Below are 24509 nucleotides of genomic sequence, written 5' to 3' on the forward strand. Positions count from 1 at the left end.
TATATAACTTAAGGATCGAAATACCTCCAGCCATTGAATCTTGAGCTTCAAACCCACATAAGCTTTGATTTGCAAAGGAAATTGACTACCATGGGTAATCGGGCTTCCTCGCTCTCTCAACTCTCTTTAGATGGAATTTGCTGTTATGAACAGAATGAGTGAGGAGCTCGGGGACCGAGACCCTATATTTATAGGTGAGATACTCCATCAATATCTGCGCCACATTAATTGTCAGAATATTTTGACAATTAATTCAGGAAATCAAATCAGGTAATGAATATAGAAATCTGACCATATATAGAATATTACATAATTGATTTTGTCCAGATTCAATGAATATAAAATATTCATTTAACAGAAAATCAATTATTTATTTATTTCGTTAAATAGAAAATCATTTCCTTAATTAGAAAATAATTTCCATAAATAAAATATTCTAATATTGATCACATAAATACCAATATGCACTTTCAACAACCAAAAAAGTAAACTTTAACAACTAAAATTTAGTCACGAAAAAGCTAATATTTTGTGACTAAATAATTTAGTTGGCAATAATAAATAAAAAATTACATAAATTAATTATTCAGTGACTAATATTTAGTCATAAAAACTAATTATTATTTTTTTAATTTTAAATATATTTATTTAAATTATATAATAAAAAAAATTATTCAAAAAGCTATATTTAAATAATATTGAACACATTTATTCAATACATAAAAATTACAATGGCAATCATAAAAAATTCAATTACATAATCCTTGCTTGAATTGTATTGTCTATGAACTACAACAACAAACTCAATGAATCAGAGTTGTCAACATGAAAAACAGAAAAAAAGTTACCCCAATACAAACCCAACTAAATGAACAAAAAAAAAAACTAACACTAAATTAGGCAAACAAACATAAAAAAGAATGTGAAGCCTCTATCCTAATCTGGCTCCAAACTCAGAAGCTAGAAGCACACACCCCTCAAACTCTTAAAGTATCCTCTGAGCATCTGTAGGCATGATCAGTAAAAGAATTATAAGAAAATTATTAAAATCAGCAGCAATACATAGTTGCCACTACAATTTAGCTATTATGAAAGTTCCACTCTGCATTATCTTGCAACAGAGAGGAATCTACAGCAGTGAGAGAAGTTAAACATAATATAACAGTACTATAAAATCTCACCTGAAAAATCAATAAATTAAACATATACATTGAAGTAAAATCACATTCTTAACCGTAAGGATCACATGTTGAGGTGTACTACTGATCCCGAAAAGGTACTTTTTTGCAAAGGGAGATGGCATACCCTAGACATAAGATGAAAACAAAGTAAAATCAATATGAGAAACATATTTGAAGAGATAGACTTGTAATTGAGAAACTTATTAATTACAATACAATACTTAGATTTGGATCCAACAAATGATGGTTGCATGGGAACAATAAAAAAGGGGTCTTCAGATTTAAAATCTTTAGCTCTTTAGAAAGCTTCAGCCTTTCCTTTTCTACTCAACTCCTGATTTCTTATAAATTTTTTATGTACAAGAGATTCTCCACACACTTTATCAGACTAGTTAACTGAAGGTTCATCTATTATTTTCTGTGCAATTAGGTCCTCTGAAATCATGTTGGCTTTATCATAATCACTAGTAAAAGATGGTTCAATTTCCGCACAAGGGGTTATCTTTGGCTTGGATGGTGTAGTTGAACTTCTCTTATTTGCAGCTGAAAATAACAGTAGTATAAGTCAACTTTGTAGCCATGTTTGCATTCAATTATATTGTCTAAGAGCATTATAATAATTCTCACCTAGATTGTTATATGTGATGTTTAGGGTGAAGTAGGGAATGATCAAGACAGTATATTACTACAGAACAGAGTTCTTCTTTACCTGGAATTGATAGCATAGCCATAGGGGAGTTTGCTACTCCATTGTTATGAAAAATAATCACTTCGAATAAGATTATTCCAATGTTCTTTGTCATAACAAAGGCACAAACATCACCTACTTTCAAGTCATTGTCTGGAACAATTGTATCTATACCATGAAGAAATTTAGAAATTAACAGTAAATCAAAAGGCCAGCCCCTTGAAACTAATTTTTTGAAACATAAAATCCAAAAAATTGATTAATTTCCATTCCATGTCAATATTACTCTCAAATGCCTACTCGCAATCATAATCTGAACTCATTGTAGTTAGATTAACAAGCAATATAAGCTGCAATAATAGTTCTTGTAACACAATTTCAATAATATATATCATAGACAAAAATAGAAAAATAGGGACACAAATAACCCTGCCTAACAACAGGGGATCCCAAGAAGTAAAATGGATTTTGAATCGTTCTGTGCGGTAATGGAATCGAAAACCAATTCCTTCCGTTCAAAATCCCAGAATTTATGGGTTCAATAGTGATAGATTCCTTGTCATTTGAACTAAGAAAAGTTGAAAACCGACAAAATGGGAACTTACTCATGACATAAAAATATTTGAGTCCCTAGTAATTGAATTTTTTTTTAAATACTTAAAATGATTAGAAGAATTTTTTTAACTAAAAGGGTAATACTTAAATATTATACTTGTTAAGTAAAAATTTTACTTAACAAATTGCCTAGCCAAAACCAAACCTAATTTGATGTAATAAACAACAGCTGATCTAAAAGAAAATGTTCTTTTTTTATATATACAATGCCAGGTGAATCAACTTTGCAATTGTAACACATCATATACATATGTATAATGCGTATTTGCAAATGTACGATTATAAACAGTGAAAGTTAATTATATACACGCTAACATTTTCTTATACTTTTGGCATTACAACATATATAACTAAATACATTACCTTGAAGTCAATGCCAAATGGTTGAAATCTTTGGTAATTACCTGGCCGTAGCTAGAGTAACGCCTTCTTTGAAGAGAATATTTGCAACTGGAGGTAGAAGCCAAGCTGCAGTGCTGGAAGATTGGCCATCCTGATGACTATCATTGGATCTAGTCGGCTTTTTCCGCTCCTTCCTCAGTTTTAAGCTCACACCTCATCCAAGAAATAAGCTAAATTTCATGGCTGCAAACAAACCAAAAGCAATTGCCAGTGGCCTCACAGCCCAGTGAAAATCCTCAATATCTAATTAAAGGAAAAAATACCAATCATGCAGCTTGCACTACAAGAAAAAATATTTATGCTAACACTGAAAAAACATGTTGCAGAAAGAAAGAATATAACAACGTACCAGAAATACTACTGAAAGAACTTTCTGACGCCTTTTTAACCCAGAGTGGTTAATCCCGCTACCTGAGTTCAAATGAGTCTCACTGGTGTTGGTCTTCTTCCTTCCAAGCTGCCAAACATGAAATGAACACCAAAAAAGTTGCTCTGAAAAATTAACTATATCTCCCAAAATAGGCCATAAGTATACAAAATAATACATAGCACAACCGATTAAAATATTTTATAATTAACAAACTAAAGCACGCCCAAGATTCATAAAATACAATGATGTTTCAACTATAAGAGGGTGAATTTTTTAACCACTGAGGCCACCACAACAGAGTTTCCATAACTGAATATTTTTTCCTGCTGCAAATTGATGAGTACACATTAGGTTTCCATAGAATGAGCTTCTGAAGTTCCCTGCACCCACTTTTCCATCTGTTTCAACTTGGAAAAGCTCATAATCAATTCATTATACACATTTATCTGAAAACTGTTTAAATTTATATCGAGCCATGCCATAAATTATACACCCAAATTTAAACTATATACAGACAGAGGGAGAGAAAACTGTTTTTGTTTTCTTTGCATAAGTTTGGATACATTAATTTTGTGAACATATAGAAAAAGAAAGCATAGAGAAACAATGAATCATTTCTTACCTGAACAATACGAAGTGACCATATTATTACTATAGAAAGAGAACAAATTTTAAATAGATGAATATCTAGATTTGAAATAATAATTACAAACAGAGGAAAAGATTAACAAAGACTCTGAGACATTTTCTCAAACGCTTTGTATGCATTAGGCATTTTGAAATATTAAATTATGTGAAAACAAATGAATTTTCATACAATATTCACCAGATGTGAACTAGAAATCAAGCAAGATATAAACCACAGAGTTATATCCTATAGAGATAACCTTAACTTGGAAAAAACATAAAATCTTAACCCTCACAACTAACTTACATAGATGAGAAGATGACAGAGAGTGAGGGCGAGAAGAGAGGAGGCGTTCTTGATTAATGCAACCAATTAGAGCAAATAAGTTGCACAAATAGACATAATAACGAAGGGGTTTCGATGGATTTTAGACTGGTCATTTTTATAGCAAACAAATTCCAGTGGAAAAAAGAATTCACCTAAAAAAAAGTAGTAAGAAATCATTCTTAATACTAGAAGAAGTAGTTAGTTTGGTGCATAATGAAAAGTAAATCAACATACAGTGAGGCGCATATTACGGAACCTCTCGAGGGCCACCGTCGTCGTTGGGTGTGAAGCAGAGGTTAGGGTTGGGTTTAGTCTGTCGGGTGAGGATAGGGTGAGTCAGAGTGAGCTAAGGTTGTGAGAGAAAGCTGATAGAGAAGTTCATTTGGAGAAGAAGATGATCGAGAGTGCTAATATGCGAATGAAGGCTCAACTGAATAAGTGCTAATTAAGGTGGGGAATTGAAAATATAGAGAGAAAATTTTAGAATTTACCGCCTAAAATCAAAAGAAATAAATATTGTATATCAAGTTTATTTTTAGTAATGAATAATTATATTTCTCTAAAAAATAATTATATTATTTATTATTTTTGTATATTATTTAATATTTTAATAAAAATATCAACACGTTAAATTTTTATTATATTAAAAATAATATATCAAACTAATATTAATATATCTAGAAAAAAAATAATATTTACATATTGTTCATACATATATGAACAAATGTAATAGATAAACATAATTCAATGCCATTGCCAACTCATTTTAACTAAATTTTATTATTAATTTTGTTTCACTACTTAAAAAACTTTATTATTAAAAATTATTAATAAAAATAAAAAAAAAGTACATCCAAATAAATATAATAATAAATAAAAATTTATTGTAGTACTCACTGCTACAAAAAATCATAAATCAAATTAATTTATTTTGCAACAAAATTTTAGAAGCAAAATTCACTATTTGTTAAGATATTTTGTTAGTAAAAATAATTTTTTTAACTATATATTTGCCACTCATAATTCAATAACTATATATATATTTTTTAAAAAATATAATATATGTTAATCACATTTTTTAAGGATTAAATTAGTAGTTAATATATATTTAATATAGTAATAATTAATCTTATGTTTTAAGGAAACTAAATAATTACTTGGTACATATAAATTATTAATAATTGTAAAAATAAATTATTTTAAGACTAATATTTTAGTTGTAAAAGATCATTAACTTTTACTGACTAACTATTTCGTCACAAATTTTAAATTTTTAATGACTAAATAATTTTAGTCACCAAAAATTATTAGTCTCGCCACTATTATAATTTGGCGCCACAGTTTTAGTGACTAAATACTATTTTAGTCACTAAATATAACAAACAGTGACTAAAAAATTGGTCATTGATTTTTTTGGTTCTAAATAAACATAGTCTCATGACTAAAATTATTTGCGACTAAAAATTAGTCACAAAATCTAACTATTAGTGACTAAGTTGATTTGGTCACAAAAAATCTAGTCGCTGAAAATGTATTTTCTTGTAGTGACTTCTCTAGACTACAACTCTACCACCAAGAGTGGATACAATGTCTACTTTCGTCTATATTTGTCTGATTGAAAAACCAAAACTAGTATATCCAGTAGGATTCAACATTTCTTCGGAATACACAAACATGAGATCTCTCACTCTCCGAAGATACTTGAGAATGTGCCTTACAACTATTTAGTGTTCCAAACTTGAATTTAATTGATAACGACTAACAATCCATACTGGATTTGATAAAAGAAGAATTGGTTGTTTGCTCCATGGCCCAACATCACAAAAATAGAGTGGGCACTCTAATTACTCATTTGCTTAAATCCAAATCATTCTCAAAGTCACATGAAAATTCTTTCTTATTTCTTCTTCTTCTTGGGTTGCATGGTTTAGAAAGGAAGGAAATTGGCTATGATTAACAACAGATTATGACAAAACCAAAGTTAACTACTGCGAGGATGTGCATAGAAGTGGTCAAAAGACTTAAGCATAAATGGATGATCGTTTAAGTGAAATCTCATGTGCAAATTGAATTTCTAATAGAGTCACCTAACTTCTAATATCTCCATAGATGGCAATATGATAGTGAAATTACCTTATCCTTTTCCTACTATGTAGTTGGTTATGTGCTTCTATCTATTTGGGACTTATTGTGGCTGGTCTTGGTAAATCACTGTACAAAAAGGTACTCAAGACTTTGTTGGGTTTTATACCCTAAATAAAATGTATTTTATATAATCTTATTATTTTTTAATAAGAGAGTATAATTTTTTTTGACTTAGTCAAATGCTTGGTTCACATGTTTTTTTTTACATGATTATATGTTTAATACTTAAATTTTATTAAATTCAAAACTTATAGCTATTCATAATTGTAATGACATCATCAAAGGTGAAAATAATTATGATTATGTGCTTTAAATATTTTTAGTCTCATGATTTATCAGTGCATTAGATTTACATTGACGTGACAATCAACAATAAGGTTTATTTATACTTGGGTAAGTAGCATGTCTTTTCCAAGACATTAAGTAAAATAAACTTGAAATTGGATGTCTAGAGTTTCCATCGAGACGAGACCGATATTGAAAAATAGAATCTTACCGTTATAACTATTTTAAGGCAATATTACTTAGTTTATCATAGATCAATTAGATTTGAATCTTGAGATGAATAAGCTTTAAGGTATTTTGAGTTCTTTGATTTATTCGTTACAAGCTTACCCTACTCTCTAGCCAATACTTGCATTTTGAAAACTCGGAGTAGTATAATTGACTGAGAGTGTTAGTCATAGATTTAGACATCTATAACTTCTATTTGTTAGAAGTAAAATGATAGTTTCCTTTGAACTTATTAATGGATAAATAATAGAGCACTCATTTTAATAATGATAATTAGTTTACTGAAATATCATTTATATTAATTAAATGTTATAAGGATAAAATACATTAAAAGGATAAAATAGTAATTTTAGTTCCTACTCAGTGTAATCCATCTACAGACGATCACTGATTATTTTGATAGAAACAATGTATAGCTAATAGTGTATTTATATTATGTATATAGAGCGTTCTATGAAACTATAATTGTAATGTTGAGTCTATAGTGGAGTCATAGGAAATTTATTTGTTAAATTTCAAATATATCTTATTGGAAATCTAGATTTCATGGGTCCATCATCCTCGCACTATCTGGGATAAATACCAAGTAGTAAGTCTCAATAATTGATTTATTATGAATTAATTAGGATTCACATTATTAATTTTCTCAATTATGAGTTTTTACACCCTTAATAAAAATAGAGATAAAAAAGAAGATAAATAAATAAAATGATATTTTATTAGTCATGGCATTTTGTTGTCAAGATAATAAAAATATTTAAATTGTATTTTTATTTGATAATTTGATGATTATTACATTAAAACTAGTATGTAAATGTAAGAAATAAATTAGTTATGGTAAAAATAAAAAAAAAAAATACACTTTCAGCCCAATGGACTTTGAACAAGTGAAAAATAAAATTGGGCTATTTTCAAAAATATGGGAAAAATTATTAAAGTTATGATAAATATGGCATAAAAAGTAAATGCCACTAAATATGGCATTATCTAACCAATCAAACTAAAAATATGGTTTTTTTTAGAAAAAAAACCATATAAAACATTAAAAAGAAATCTGAATTTAAAATTTATAAAAATAAAAACTTAATTAAATTACCATAAAAAATATTAAAATTCCCTTCATATTTATTTCTTTTAAAAAATAAAATAAATAAAACTATAGTGATCGCCGAAGTTGTCACTCGTGCCGGAAAAGTCACTGGAGTTTACTGCCGGCACCAGAAAAGTCGTCGGAGTAGCCGCCGGTGCCAGAAAAGTCGCCGGAGTTGCTGCTGGCACTGAAAAAGTCGTCAGAATTAGCATTGTCGCTGGAAAAGTCACCAAGAAACCAGTTTCTTGATGAAGAAACTGGTTTCTTGGTGATTTTTTCAGTAATTTTACCGGTGACAATGGCAAGTCCGATGACTATTCTGGAGTTTGATGTCGGTGCCGGAAAAATGACCGGAGTAGTTGTCGTTGTCGGAAAAATCACCGGAGTTATTGCCGGCGTCAAAAAAGTCGTCAGAATTGGCATTGTCGCCAGCAAAATCACCAAGAAAGTAGTTTTTTCATCAAGAAACAAAAATGATATACATTGAAAATAATTGAAACCAGTTTCATCAATTAACCAAATAGAGAAAAAAAATACAAAAAAAGTTACCAAGAAACTGGTTTCTTCATCAAGAAATTGGTTTTTTGATGACGAAAAAAAATCAGTTTCTTGGTGATTTTTTCGGTAATTTTTCCGGCGACAATGCCAATTCCGACGAATTTCCTAAAGTATACTGTCGGTACTGAAAAAGTCACCAGAGTAGCTGCCGGTGTATTAGTCGTCAGAGTTGCTACCAACGCCAGAAAAGTCGTTGACTTTTCCGGCGACTATGCCAATTCTAATGACTTTTCTGAAGTTTGCTGTCGGTGCTGGAAAAGTTGCCGGAGTAGCTGCTAGCGTCAGAATAGTCGTCAGAATTGGCATTGTCAACGGAAAAATCACCAAGAAACCGGTTTCTTAGAAACTGGTTTCTTGGTGATTTTTTCAGTAATTTTTTCGGCGACAATGCCAATTCCGACAGATTTTCCAGCGCCGACAGCAACTCCGACGACTTTTCCGGCACCGACTGCTACTCCGGCGACTTTTCCGGCACCGACAGCAAACTCCGAATATGTTTTCCGGCATCAATGATAAATAAAACTTCCTAAACAAATAAAAATATTAAATATAAAATTTGAAAACCTAATTACAGATATATGACATATCAAATACCATAGAAAGACCTAAAAACAAAAAAATACCATATAAATTGGTCAAACTTAAATGTGCCATATTTATCATAAAAACTTTTAAAATCCCATAGTAAGTGTAATTTCATAATAGAATTCAAAGCCTAATCCACATAGCTTATTTCAGCTATGCCATCCTTGGACAACAAGAAATTGCTCAATTTATTTAAATAATTAATTGTAAGAAAAATAATTTTATTTTCTATTTCTTGAATCACCCTTTGGCATAAATACAAGGCATTGGAAAGCTTCTATAAACTTGAAAAAACAATCAAAAGCTCTTCCAAAATTTAGTCTTAGCTGCCATCTCTCTCTCTAGAATTTTCAAATTTTGTGTAATGAGGGAATTACCGACACTATTCAACATGGTACTTTGAACACAATGTAAGACCGTGAAGAAAAGTTTGTGTTCATGATTAATTGAAGATTTTAGTTCAGTACTTGACTATACTCTGCTACAAATAAGAGTCAAGGGTTAGAGTTTAGTTTGCAGTTTTTCATGCTATAAGAAATAATTTACGTTAAATAATTGTTTACATGAAAAATAATAAGATACTGTTTAATTAGTTTCCAACAGGCGTCTCTATTCTATTTCCAGTTTCACTGGAGGTCTTCAACTGTGGGAAACAATGCTATTCTAGTGTGGTTCCAATGCTTCGTTTTTGATAGAGGGCAAACGATAACAACTTCTACAATTGGTTTGCCATCCATTTGTGCATCACGGAGCTCTCAAAACACAATTTTGCTGGCTAGTCTTCTACCAAGGACAAATTTGTACTAATATTTTCCACCTCGAGGATAAGGTGAAATTTAGGTGGCTAGTAATTTTAGGCCCTAAAATTAATAGGGTGAGAGAGAGCATAACAAACAAAAGGGTATATGAGTTTTTGTATTAAGGGTAGTATTTGGAAGGGAATGCAATAATATATATAGGATACTAAGAAGAATTGGAAGGTTATGCAATAGTATAATATACACCTGACACTCTCCCTTAAGTTGGAGCATAGATATCAATCATGCCCAATTTGTTAAATAAACCCCATTGAAAGCTTTCATAAAGATGCCTCTTAGTTGTTCACTAGTCTTCACATATCTTGTCAAAATTAACTTTGTTGAATTTTCTCTCAAAAAAAATGACAATCAATCTCATTGAGATTAGTTGCTCCTGAAATATTGGATTGGATTGGATTGAATGATTCGGTTGTCACATTGCATTTTTGTTGGAGTTGAAGTTTTAAGTCCTACTCCAGGTAAGATTTGGTAAGTTCACATGATTTCACACACAAGTTGTGCTATAGCTCCTATATTCTGATTATGCACTTGATCGTGATTCAACATGTTTCTTCTTCCATGAAACCAAATTTCCTCCAACCATGATACATTAATCTAAGTAGATCTTTTATCCACTTTGAAACTTTTCCAATCTGCATCTCAGAAATATTCAATATCAAAGTGATCATGATTTGTATAGACAATGCCTTGTCCATGTGCTCCTTTTAAGTAACACAAATTTTCTCTAATGCTGCCAACGAAGAACTATTGGAGATGACATAAATTGACTAACTACACTAATTGGATATGCAATATCAGGAGGAGTCACTATAAGATAATTCAGCTTACAAACCAACTTTTGATATCCCTCATGATTTTCAAATAGTTTCCGATCTCTTGTAAGGTGTATACTAAGATTCATCGGGGCATTACAAGGTTTCGCCCCCAAATCTTCTGTCTCAGTTAATAGATTAAACATATCTTCTCTAAGATAGGAAGATTCAATTTTTACTCTTTCTAACTTCAACCAGGAAATACTTTATCACCTCCAAGTCTTTTGTATGAAACTAAGTATGAATGAAAGACTTAAAAGATGAGATTCATAGTATAACTTCTAGTTATAACAATGTCATCGACATACATACTAATAGATGGATACCAACTTCTGATTGTTTGTAGAACATAGACTGGTTAGATATGCTTTTCTTCAAATCAATTGTTTCAACAACTTACTAAATTTTCCAAACCAGACTGAGAGACTTTTGTTTCAAACCATATAAAGATTTTCAAAAATGAAAAAACGCGCCTTGTCCCCCCCCCCCCCCCCGCCCCCGAGCAACAAACCCAAAATGTTGCTATATACATTCTTAATATCTAGTTGATGCAAAAGCCAATCATAAGTAGCTGCCGTCGAAATAAATAAGCAAACAGAGGTCAATTTTGTAACAACAAAAAATGTATTAGTATAGTCCAGTCCATTGGTGTAGCCCTTAACAACACGACAGGATTTTAGATTGACCTTAATTGGAAACACCCATTTGCTTCGAATTGCTGAGCTGCAGTCAAGATGCTCAAAGGACTGCAACATTGTTTTGGTGGTGACATATTCTGGTGGACGACCTTAGAGTTGAGATTTGTAATAGTAGTTTCATTGATTCAGTTCTAGCAAAGCCAACTCAACAGTTCACTTTCTAACCAAATCCATTTCTTATAAGGATTCTGCTTTTAGCTTTCTTCATAGACTGATACCATATCTCAACTTTATCTGATGATATGCTCTTATCCTTAGTTTGTAATATGAGGATCAAGAATTTTTATTATGATAGCATAACTAGAGGAATTCTCTTGTCCAAATTGATCTCCAACATGTCTACTCCCATCATATGTGGGCCACAATAAATTTCCCAGATTACAATTTGTTTTACCCTGTAACCATAACAGTTAGTGTTGACCCCAGATTCTAAAATCATGAAAATTTAGTTCAATATATTTCACTTCTAAAAGGAAAAACATAGTCATTTCTCATCATAATAATTTACTTCAGCTCCTAGTGAAGGTAGCTAGGACAATTCTTTTGAAACCTTAGTACTTTCTACAATCGAAACAATTGTTCTATATGCAATCACTCTCTCCATGATTTCAGCTTTGTCTTTTTTGCCTTTCTCGTGCCATGGCAACCTCTTTTCGTTCGCTTCTTCCACAAGCTGAAGTCAGTATTTTAATCAAGTCAATCAACTTCGAGCGTAGTAGTTACCATATTGATCGAACCAAGAACCTAGTTTTGATACCAGTTTGTTGCAGCAACGAAATCTAAACCAGAGAATTAAATAAGAAGACTTAAACAACAGAATAATTGCAATCAACAGTAATATGGTTGAGCTGTGAGCCTACATTCAAGAGAGTGCCAACTCAGCATTGCACAGCCGTGGCATTCCTCATACATGTTCATATATTTAACAAATTGATTCAACACAGTGAAAAACAACACAGCTGAAGTTGTACCAAAAAAGTGAGGCAGAGCAGAACATAGAGAAACAAAGATATTTTTTTTAGAAAAACCCTGCAGTTCTTATTGGGGTTGACATAGATTAGAGATAAAAATTTTATCATTATTGTTTTAGAAACTTTACATACTAGCAAACAGGTATGTTGAAATTGATCTACATAAGCTACCATAAAGACAGATTAATACAGTTAACTACCTGGAAAACTTTTCATGTCAAATAATCTTTATATGTGTTCTGTAATTATATGGGATATTTGTAAAGTAGTTTTTATGAGTAAACTAATCTCTATAATTTGAAAATTAAACTGAATGCATACTCAGATTGAAGTTCAGAATAATGACACTACCTATTGATTACAAAAATAAATAATTATATGTTCACATACAAGAAAGATTACACATTTTCTATGGTGCTTTACAATAAAAGCAAACTTGTACCAAAAATGTAGTAATGAAATTTTGTAATGATTATGTTGGAACTTTGTGAAATGTTAAAAAATGATGTGTGTGAGTAGGAGTCCCACATGAGATAGAAACACTTCATTTGAAGTGTATAACTAGTGCAAGTTTGAGATATGGGTTTGGGCCCCAAGGGGTACCCAGTTTTGTGCGCATGGGTGAGGACTCACACACCGGACCACCACACGCGCGCACCGCCGCCGCCGTCCGACCGACCGTGCCGAGCTGGCGGGCAGAATTAAAAACGTGTTTGATTAATTAGTAAACAGAGATGCTTCCTGATTTTTTGCATCGTTTACACGATCCCATGTTCCAACGTTCCTCCAGTAATGTATTTCTTCCCGTTACTACTATCAGCGCATTGCCTATATAATGCGACTGAATAGTGGGAGAAAAACACAACTTTTCATTCTGAAAAATTATACGATATATACACACTATATTTATATTTTTTGCTTCGAGCAGTAGTCGGTTTTGGGTGTTCAATTTCGACGGTTCTCTATCGTGCAATAGAGTTCCGATACAGTGTGTTCAGCTGGGCTGTTTTATCCTGGGGACGACGAGGCTGATAGTCTGCTTGCACAAATCTGAGCAGTACCGCGAACGTCTTAAAGAGAGCGACATAGTCCGCGACTCAACCCAGATTCTATTTCAGTAACTTCGTCCCTTTTATTTTCTACAACAACTAGTTTCTAACAATTTTAACACGTTTAGTTTCTGTTGGGTTTTATACCCTAAATAAAACTCATTTCAATATAATCAGATTTACTTATTAATATAGATCGTAAATAACATTTAATGTTGCATGGTTCACATGATTTATTTCATGATTATATGTACATAATGTATAAATTCATCTGAAACCCTTTTCACATACTTGATCCTATTTATTGTGCTATCAACACATTGGAAAGTAAACATGACTATGTGAATAAAGTTTCCTAGATTTATCAGACATAGGGTTTTACTGATATGATAATCTACAACAGAGTTTACTTGCATTTGGAGAAATGCTATGTTCTTTGCAGAGCATTGGTTAAAGTAAAGCTCAGGTTGGATGCATGGAGTATGCATCAGAAGGGACCGATATTGAACTTTGACTTAGATTTATTAAACTTACCGTAATATCTATTCAAGTCAATATCACCTAGTTGATCCTAGATCAAATGTTCTTAATCCTATTATGATTAGGCTCAATCTTGAAAGGCTATTCGTGTTCTTTGATTTGTTAGTTAAGCCTACTTTTAGGTCAGGGTGATACGTACATTTTGGGAACACGGTAGTGCAATTGAGTGGGAGCGCTAGCATAAACATGGAATCTATAGCTTCTATCTGGCGAATAGTAAGCAAAGGATGATCTCCTTCGAGCTTGACCAAACGAACATAAATGGTGGAGTACTCATTTAACATAAGCTGAAATATCATTTATACGGGGTCAAGTGTTTTAAGGAATAAATACATTGTAGGGTGTAACGGTAATTTAATCCCTTTACAGTGTAGATCATTCATATAGAGGATCAGTGATCAAATTAGGATTATAACAATGGATAACTAATGATGTGTCTATATGGTGGAACATATAGAGCATTCTATATACTGAGAGTGCAATTCTAAATTCTATGTGTGGATTCAACGAAGAATTAATAAGTTAGTGAATTTTAGTGCTAAATTCTTAATCTACTTATTGGAAGCTCGGTTATATAGACCCATGGTCCCCGCACTAGTTGAGATAATATTGCTTGTAAGACTCATGTAATTGGTTTTGATTAATCAATTATAATTCTCAATTTAGACTATGTCTATTTGTGAAATTTTCACTAAGTAAGGGCGAAATTGTAAAGAAAGAGTTTTAGGGGTATATTTGTTAATTATGATACTTTGTATGGTTCAATTAATAAATATGATAAATGACAATATTATTTAATAATTATTTATAGTTATTAAATAGTTAGAATTGGCATTTAAATGGTTGAATTAGAAAATTGGCGTTTTTGAGAAAATCAGATGCAGAAAAGATAAAACTGCAAAATTGCAAAAAGTGAGGCCCAAATCCACTATGTAGGGCCGACCACTTTTGTAGGGTTTTTCCCTCTGATATTTTTATTATTTTAATGCCAAATAATTCAAACCTAACCCTAGTGGAATGCTATAAATAGATAGTTAAGGCTTCAGGAAAATTACACTTAAATTTTCTATTTTTCCTTCAGAGAAAAACCTGAGCCTTCTCTCTCCCTATCTTTGGCCGAACCCAATCTCTCTCTCTTCCTCTTGAATTTCTAAATCCTTAGTGTATGAGTAGTGCCCACACACAGCAAGTGATACCTCAATCATAGTGAGGAAGATCGTGAAGAAAGACTTTCAGCAAGAAGGAGTTTCAGCATCAAAGATTCAGAGAAAGAGATCCAGGTTCAGATATTGATAATGCTCTGCAACAGAAAGGAATCAAGGGATAGATATCTGAACGGAAGGAGTCATATTATTCCGCTGCACCCAATGTAAGGTTTCCTAAACTTTGTGTGTTTATTTCATCGTTTTAGAAAGTTCATATTTAGGGTGTTAATCAACATACTTGTGAGTAGATCTAAGATCCTGGTAAAATAATTTCTAACAACTGCCATGACTGCCGATGAGAATTCTGGTGTTATTGATATAAACAAACCTTTTCGTTTTGAGGGAAACCATTTTAAAAGATGGAAACAGAAAATGTTATTTTTCCTCACTACGAAAAATGTTGCTTATGTTCTGACGACTGATAAACCTGTTGTTTCTGATACTGCAAAGGATGATGAAAAGCAGAAGCAAACTGTTGATTTAACAAGCTGGATCGAGAATGATTTTCTGTGCAAAAATTATATTCTCAATGGTTTATCTGACGATTTATATGATTGCTATAATTCTGACAAAACTGCCAAGGAAATCTGGGACGCACTTCAAAAGAAATACGACACCGAGGAGGCTGGAACTAAGAAGTACGCTGTCAGCTGCTACCTCAAATTCCACATGACTGACGATAAGTCAGTGGAGGCTCAGTCTCATGAACTTCAAAAAATTTCTCACGAAATAATTTCTGAAGGTATGTCTTTAGATGAACAATTCCAAATTGCTGTTATTATTGACAAATTGCCTCCTGGTTGGAAAGATTTTAAAAGTATTCTCAGGCACAAAACAAAAGAATTTTCTTTGGAAAGTCTGATCACTCGCCTTCGCATTGAGGAGGAGGCTCGTAAACAGGACCAGAAAGAAGAAGTACTTGTTGTGTCAAACAACAACACTACGAAATCCAGTGCGATTCTGAAACCCACTAGGAAAAAAAATAATTCTTGGAATAATAATAAGAATTGGTTTCCAAGGAACCAAAACAAACAGCAGCAACCCCCTAATAAGAATGACCCGACACCGTTTTTGTGCTTTCTCTGTAACAAACCGGGTCATATGGCACGCAAGTGTCGGAACAGGTCTAGCTCTGCTCCGCAGGCTAACCTGACTGAAGAGCTGCCTTATACAGCTATGATTTCTGAGATCAACTTGATTGGTGGATCGGAAGGGTGGTGGGTAGACACTGGTGCTTCTTGCCATGTCTGCTTTCATCGTGCGATGTTCAAAGCATACACAACTGCAATCGAGGATAAGGAAGTGTTGTTAGGCGACTCTCACACTACTATTGTTGCTGGTACTGGTGATGTGGAATTAAAGTTTACCTCTGGAAAAACTATGATTCTCAAAGAAGTCATGCATACTCCAGAGATGAGAAAGAATCTGGTCTCGGGCTATCTCCTCAACAAAGCGGGGTTCACACAGACTATAGGGGCTGATTTATTTACTTTAACTAAGAATGGGATTTTTGTGGGGAAAGGGTATGCTACTGAAGGCATGTTTAAATTGAATGTTGAAGTTAATAAAGTGAATGTTTCTGTTTACTTGTTGTGTTCTTTTAATACTTGGCATGCTAGACTCTGTCGCGTTAACAAACGGATAATTAAAAATATGAGTAGTTTAGATTTAATCCCTAAATTATCTTTGAATGATTTTGAAAAATGTGACTTTTGTAGTCAGGCTAAGATCACAAAAACACCACATAAATCTGTAACTAGAGAAAGTGAGCCTCTAGATTTAATTCATTCGGATATTTGTGAATTAGATGGTGTTTTAACTAGAAATGGAAAACGATACTTTATCACTTTTATTGATGATTGTTCTGATTTTACCTATGTGTATTTAATGAGAAATAAAAGTGAAGCTCTTGATATGTTTAAGTTATTTGTGGCTGAAATTGAGAATCAACTTAGTAGAAAAATTAAGAAGCTACGTAGTGATAGAGGCACTGAATATGATTCTACTGCTTTTATTGATTTTTATAACTCACATGGAATTATACATGATAAAACTGCACCGTATTCACCTAAAATGAATGGTAAAGCTGAAAGAAAGAATAGAACCTTTATTGAATCTATTGTTGCCATCTTACTTAATTCTGGTGCTGCTTCTCATTGGTGGGGAGAAATTCTCTTAACTGTCTGCTATGTGCTTAATAGAGTACCTAAATCTAAAAGCAAGATTTCTCCCTATGAGATTTTTAAAAATAGACAACCAAATATTTCCTATTTTAGAACTTGGGGTTGTTTAGCTTATGTTCGTATTCCTGATCCTAAGAGAATTAAGCTAGCAAGTAAAGCCTATAAATGTGTATTTTTAGGGTATGCTGTTAATAGCAAAGCCTATAGGTTCTATGATCTTAATGCGCATGTGATAGTGGAACCTAATGACGCTGATTTTTTCGAAGATAGATTTCTATTTAAATTGAGAAATAGTGGGGGCGCATCAACTAGCAATCTTCCAGTAATTAGGAGTAATGAACAAACTAAGGATTTAGAAACTGAACCTAGAAGAAGTAAGAGAGCAAGGTTAGCTAAAGACTTTGGTTCTGATTTCTGTGCTTATACCTTAGAAGAGGATCCTGCTAACCTCCAAGAAGCTTTGACTTCTTTAGATGCAGATCTTTGGCAACAGGCCGTAGATGATGAAATGGACTCTCTTGTGACCAAAAAAACCTGGCGTGCTGTAAAATTACCCCTGGCTATAAGACTATAGGTTGTAAGTGGATTCTGAAAAAGAAATTGAAACCCGATGGAACTGTTGACAAATACAATGCTCGTTTGGTAGCCGAGGGTTTTAGACAGAGAGAGAATGTATAATTCTTTGACACATTTTCACCAGTCACTAGGATAACATCCATTAGAGTTTCAATTTCTTTAGCTGCCATACACAACTTAGTTGTGCACCAAATGGATGTGAAGACTGCATTCCTCAATGGTGACTTAGAAGAGGAAATCTACATGGATCAACCTGAAGGGTTCGTGATCCCTGGCCAGGAATATAAGGTTTGCATGTTGGATAAATCTCTGTACGGTCTAAAGCAGGCGCCTAAACAGTGGCATGAAAAATTCGACACTTTAGTCATTTCAAATGGCTTTAAAGTGAACGAAAGTGACAAGTGCATCTATTACAAATCTGAAAACGACATATGCACAATCATATGTCTATATGTTGATGACTTGCTCATTTTTGGCTCTAACATTCATGCTGTTAACACTGTAAAATCAATGTTGTGTTCCAACTTTGATATGAAAGACCTCGGAGAAGCGAGTGTAATCCTTGGAATAAAGATTACTAGGTCTGATAAGGGAATTTCTCTAGATCAATCTCACTACATTGAGAAGATTCTAAAGAAATATAATTACTTTAACTGTAAACCTGCTTGTACCCCATATGACCCAAGTGTAAAATTATTCAAGAACACTGGAGATGGAGTAAGACAGTCAGAGTATGCTAGCATAATTGACAGCCTCCGATATGCTACTGACTGTACTAGACCCGACATTGCCTATGTCGTGGGACTGTTATGCAGGTTTACCAGTAGACCTAGTATAGAGCATTGGCATGCTATTGAGAGGGTCATGATATACCTTAAAAGAACCATGAATCTTGGATTACATTATCAGAAGTTTCCAGCTGTCCTAGAAGGATACAAAGGATGCCGATCGGAATACTTTATCAGATGACTCCAAAGCAACTAGTGGCTATATTTTTAGTATAGCTGGTGGAGCTGTTTCTTGGAAATCAAAGAAACAAACTATTTTGGCACAGTCCACCATGGAGTCTGAAATGATAGCACTAGAAACTGCTAGTGAAGAAGCAGGTTGGTTGAGAAGCCTGCTAGCTGAGATCCTTTTATGGGAAAGACCAATACTAGCTGTGTTGATCCACTGCGATAGTACCGCGGCTATTGCAAAAATTTAGAACCGTTATTACAACGGTAAGAGATGACAAATACGTCGTAAACATAGTACTGTTAGAGAGTTCCTCTCTATTGGAGCAGTAAGAGTGGATCATGTACGCACTGATGAAAACTTAGCCGATCCTTTGACGAAAGGACTAGCTAGAGAGAAAGTTCTTAAAACCTCAAAAGGTATGGGACTATTGCCCTTAGAATAAATGAGTCACTCATAATGGTAACCCGACCTATAAGACTGGAGATCCCAAGAAATAGGTTCAATGGGTAATAACAAGTTATGATGTGATAAGGATGAGATCATGCTATGTAAAGCATGAAATCCTGAAGCGATAGAAGGTTGAGATAATAGAAACTCTTAATGAGATCTATACTCTATGTAGAGTGGAGTACCGAGCTACAAGAGTACTCTTGATAGACTCACCTACGTGAAGGTGGAAGTGGGGCCGCTTCCTATGAAATTTGGGCAAATTTCTAGAGCGTTCACTACACTGGGATAGACGTGCATGGCCATTAAAGTACGGGCTTTTGGATTACACCCAAGAAAGGTTGTGCGTGGTACATCGTTAGAGATAGAGTTCAAGACTACGAGTCACTCTAGTATATTCTAAGTTGTATTCACAACGCAAATGTTCAAATCGAAAGATACCTTTGTTTATGCTCAATCTTATTGCTTAGAATACTGCTCGAATAGATAATTTTTAAAAATTTCAAGTGGGGGATTGTTGGAACTTTGTGAAATGTTAAAAAATGATCTGTGTGAGTAGGAGTCCCACATGGGATAGAAACACTTCATTTGAAGTGTATAACTAGTGCAAGTTTGAGATATGGGTTTGGGCCCCAAGGGGTACCCAGTTTTGTGCGCATGGGTGAGGACTCACACACCGGACCACCACACGCGCGCGCGGTGCCGCCGCCGTCCGTCCGACCGACCGTGCTGGCGGGTGTGGTGTCACCTTATTTTTTGGAGAAAATTTATTTCTTAAATTATTATTTATTTAATTAATTAAAACAGTTTTTTTTTTTTTAAATAAAAACGTGTTTGATTAATTAGTAAACAGAGATGCTTCCTGATTTATAGCATCTTCCTGATTTTTTGCATCGTTTACACGATCCCATGTTCAACGTTCCTCCAGTAACGTATTTCTTCCCGTTACTACTATCAGCGCATTGCCTATATAATGCGATTGAACAGTGGGAGAAAAACACAACTTTTCATTCTGAAAAATTATACGATATATACACACTATATTTATATTTTTGCTTCGAGTAGTAGTCGGTTTTGGGTGTTCAATTTCGACGGTTCTCTATCGTGCAATAGAGTTCCGATACAGTGTGTTCGACTGGGCTGTTTTATCCTGGGGACGACGAGACTGATAGTCTGCTTGCACAAATTTGGGCAGTGCCGCGAACGTCTTAAAGAGAGCGACATAGTCTGCGACTCAACCCAGATTCTATTTCGGTAACTTCGTTCCTTTTATTTTCTGCAGCTACTAGTTTCTAACAGATTATGATCACACACCATGAGCATAGATACAATTGAATAAAAAAAATTAAAAAGCACATTTTCACTAAATTTGTATACATATACAGTTAGGAACAATTCTAGCACGAAGAATTTTACCTTCTTCAACATTTTTATTAAGCTCAATGAACAATGCATGAAATAATACTTTGATGATGAGGACACTCCATTGCTTCCCTTATAATTCCCTGCAAAATGGTAAATTATATTATATAAATTGTTTGGTCCAATATTGTTCAAATATATATATTGAGAGAACGTCATATTATTAGAAACCCTTTAAAAATATTAGAAAGATTAGATGATTTGTAAACTTTTTTTTTTTAAAATATTTTTTAACAAAAGATTATTAAATAGTTCATTACAAAAAAAAAAAAAAAAAAAAAAAATCATTAAATAGTTACATACACACCTCTGGATGTGACTTTGAATTTCTATAATGGTGGAGTGTTCACTAAATCCTTATGCCATCCTTTTGTACACGACAGTAGTTAATTTCAATATTTGGGATGTGAAGCCATTCATTTAAGCAACATTGTTCTAGGATGCCACAGTCACCAATTCTCAACTCCTCCAATGGCGTCATTCGCAGAAACCCAGGAAGTCCTTCCAAATTACGACAATACGTAATTCGTAGCGAACGTAGACACGGCATAACTTTTGAACTTCTCGCTGCTAATGCTGCTTCTTCACTCCCTTCCCATTTTTTCCATTGGGAAAAGTAATTAAACCAAAGGCTCTTCAACTTCGGGAATGAGTTTTCTTCTTCACGAGTTATTCCCCAAAACTCAATGCCAACATATTTCACACTTGTCATTATGGATAACTGAAGTGATTCCAAACATGGCAATTTCCCTAAAGGAGGTAGAGTTTCACAATTATCGAACCCCACAAGAGTAAGACATTTCAAGTTGATCAATGAAGTAATCCAACTTGGGAATTTAACTCCATGGTACTGACTGATTGTTAAAAGGTTCAAGTTTGGATGTGGTTTTAGGGCTTCAAGTATCATACCTTCATTTTGTGGCTTTGCTTCCTCTTCAACAACACTACTTCCATCAAATACTCTAAAGTTCAGACTCAGCTCTTCAAGCTCTTTCATCTTTCCAAGGCTTAACTTTTCAGCTTCACCCACATTGGCTAAATTCACACACCTTTTAATACGAAGAAACCCTTGAAAATGATCATAGACGTTTGGATTCTTCAAATCCCCAAATGGGAAATATGCTTCTTTGTTTTCTTTGGGTATGGGAATCATATGTATCTTTTGAAGACTGATCAGTTTTCCAAACCCTTTTGGTAACCCTTTTAACTCAGAGCAACCGTAGTTATAAAAACATCTCAACTTTACTACCTTTCCAATTCCTTCTGGTAGCTTTTGAAGATTATAACAATTATCAACTTTTAAAGTTTGTAGGTTACATAAATCACACAATGATTCAGGCAATTCTCTCAAATTGGAATTGTTTGAAAGATCAAGATATCTCAAATGTATCAAAGTGGCAATATGTTGGGGCAGATTGGTCACACCAAGAGCTGGTAGACTTAGCACTCGAAGACCTCTTAGATTAGAGAAAAGGAAATCAAAATCAAGTACTACCTCAATTTCCTCTGTGGAAATGAGAAGTGTACGCAATTTTCTTTGAATTTCCCTTTTGATTTCCTTCAAAGTGAGAACTTTGTATGAGGAATTTGATTTTACATTTAGCAAATTCAAATGACAGATTTTGTGCTCCAAAGACTTCAATTTGGTATTAATGTCGCATTCAATGACAATAGTTTTACTTTTGGCTAAAAATTGGGTAAAATCATGCACTATATCATGCATTTGGTAATAATGTCTTGGATCAAAAACACCAAATGCATTAAATTCTTGAATATAATCATCAAAAAATGATCGCATGACTAAGCTCTCGAAACACTCTTGACCTGTTCTTGAATCACCAACATAACCTTGTGACATCCACATTTCGATCAACATATCTCTTTCAAATATATAGTCTTTTGGAAAGAGCGAACAGTAAGAGAAACAACACTTTTCCAAAGGAGACAAGTCATAATAACTTAACAACAGTGGAGCAAATATCTCTTCCTCGACAACCTTTGAATCCCACAATTTGTTTTGCAAGATATCATTCCACTGACTCAAACTCTTTCTATAGTACATGAGACCTCCTAAAACCTTTGCAACAAGAGGTAAGCCCTTACACTTACTAGCAATTTTTCTTCCAATTTCTTCTAATAATTTGATCTCATTTTCTTCTCCCTCTACAAATACTAGTTGTCTAATGATGAACCAACATTGCTCATCAGACAATTTTTTAAGTGTAATCTTGCTAGTAATTGCCCTCATCATTATAGTGACCTCATCTTTTCTTGTTGTCACTAATATCCTACTACCCACACCACCCTGCATAAGTGGTTGCTTTAATTGTTCCCACTTTGATTTCTCCTCAGTCCATACATCATCTAAGACAAGAAGGAACTTTATCCCTTTGATAGAGTTACTAATGCATTGAACTAAACTCTCTAGCTCATCATAATTTTGAGCATTTCCTCCTAACCCATCAACAATTGCTTTAGCAACTCTTTTTTGATCAAAAGGATCTGAGACACACACCCAAATTCGCTTATCAAAGTGAGCCTTAACACTATCATCATTATAAACTAGTTGGGCAAGAGTGGTTTTACCAAGTCCCCCCATTCCTACAATAGGGATTATATCAATCCCTTTACTACTCTTTTGAGGACTATCACATAACAACTTACTCACTAAAATTTCCTTATCATCATCTCTACCATGTATTTCAGTTTCTTCAACCAAAGAAATAGTAGTGATTCTTGATTTGACAATAGAACTAGGATTGTATTGTTGTTGAGAATACATTCCAATAGCTCCAATGACTATGCCATGATCATGGCCATCGTTTTTAATAATATCTAGCTCATTGGTCAATTTCTTAATTCTTTTAGCAAAATCACAGTGCCTAATTACTTGATTAACTTTTTTGAAACATAACCAAGAAGAGGGCAGTACTGGAAAACATACCTTCTTTGCACAAACATGATCACTACTATCATCACCATCTTCACAAGTACCCTTTCCTTCTTGATCAAATCTCTCGATTTCAGACTTGAGAATGGCAGAGTTCCACTCATCCAACACATCATCCATGTCGAATGATATGTCTTCGAGGTCACTTAGCCACTGTTTCAGCCATTGAGAGTCGAGCTGTCTTGTCCCAGCATCCACCAATAAATCTTGAATGTATTTCAGACTTTTTTTGAGCTTTTTCACATCTTTCTTCACATTCTGAACTAATCCCACATTTTTATCAATCTTTGCTAGGGCACTCGAAACAAAGTGATCAACAAGTGCAGAGGTGAAAGCATCAGCCATGGTCAAAATCTTTTCGCCTGAAAGTATAGTTGGAGAACAGGAGAAGAAATTGATAGAAAAGTAATATGCAAGTTATACACAACTTCTTATCATATATATACATGGTGATCTATTTCAATTGTATATTTGATTTCTTTAATAATAATATATGCTAATTTAATAAGAACGCGTGAATGTATATATTTTAATTAGCTAATCTTTTTGGACGGAAAGGCATATACATAAGGTGGCTTTAATGTAATGAAATGGAGAAAAGAAACCATTTTTTTTAATTGCGTTTTAACATATTACAATATCATTCAATAGAATAATTTTTTAATGGAATAACTTTTTTTTATTATTTTTGTAGAAATGATTTTTCTATTTTGAAAAGATTAATCTAGTGCAAGATAAGAAAAATTATAAGAAAAATTTAATAATTTTTTTTATCA

The 24509-nt window shown here is 33.4% G+C and overlaps 1 protein-coding gene and 1 long non-coding RNA gene across 7 annotated transcripts; both read right to left on the reverse strand.

The window, feature by feature from the left end:
- Window positions 1-487: 487 nt before the first annotated feature.
- LOC115725239 (uncharacterized) lies at window positions 488-4696 on the reverse strand. 6 transcript variants are annotated; one of them, XR_009688443.1, is made up of 6 exons: window positions 4191-4696; window positions 3535-3654; window positions 3236-3343; window positions 1891-3069; window positions 1393-1724; window positions 488-1306 (listed from the first exon to the last, which is right to left on the reverse strand). It is a non-coding gene; the product is annotated as an uncharacterized LOC115725239 (long non-coding RNA). The 6 variants fall into 6 exon arrangements; XR_004013359.2 differs by having other exon boundaries at window positions 1891-3654; window positions 4191-4363; window positions 4446-4696; XR_004013358.2 differs by having other exon boundaries at window positions 489-1306; window positions 1891-3654; window positions 4446-4696.
- A 16001-nt stretch (window positions 4697-20697) lies between these two features.
- Window positions 20698-24386, reverse strand: LOC115725238 (putative disease resistance protein RGA3). Its single transcript, XM_030654685.2, has 2 exons — window positions 21091-24386; window positions 20698-20866 (listed from the first exon to the last, which is right to left on the reverse strand). The coding sequence occupies exon 1, from the start codon at window positions 24076-24078 to the stop codon at window positions 21133-21135; it is 2946 nt and encodes a 981-aa protein (XP_030510545.1). The 5' UTR covers window positions 24079-24386; the 3' UTR covers window positions 20698-20866; window positions 21091-21132.
- Window positions 24387-24509: the final 123 nt, after the last annotated feature.

This window comes from Cannabis sativa, chromosome 6 (assembly GCF_029168945.1).
Source record: "Cannabis sativa cultivar Pink pepper isolate KNU-18-1 chromosome 6, ASM2916894v1, whole genome shotgun sequence".
Taxonomy (NCBI): Eukaryota; Viridiplantae; Streptophyta; class Magnoliopsida; order Rosales; family Cannabaceae; genus Cannabis; species Cannabis sativa.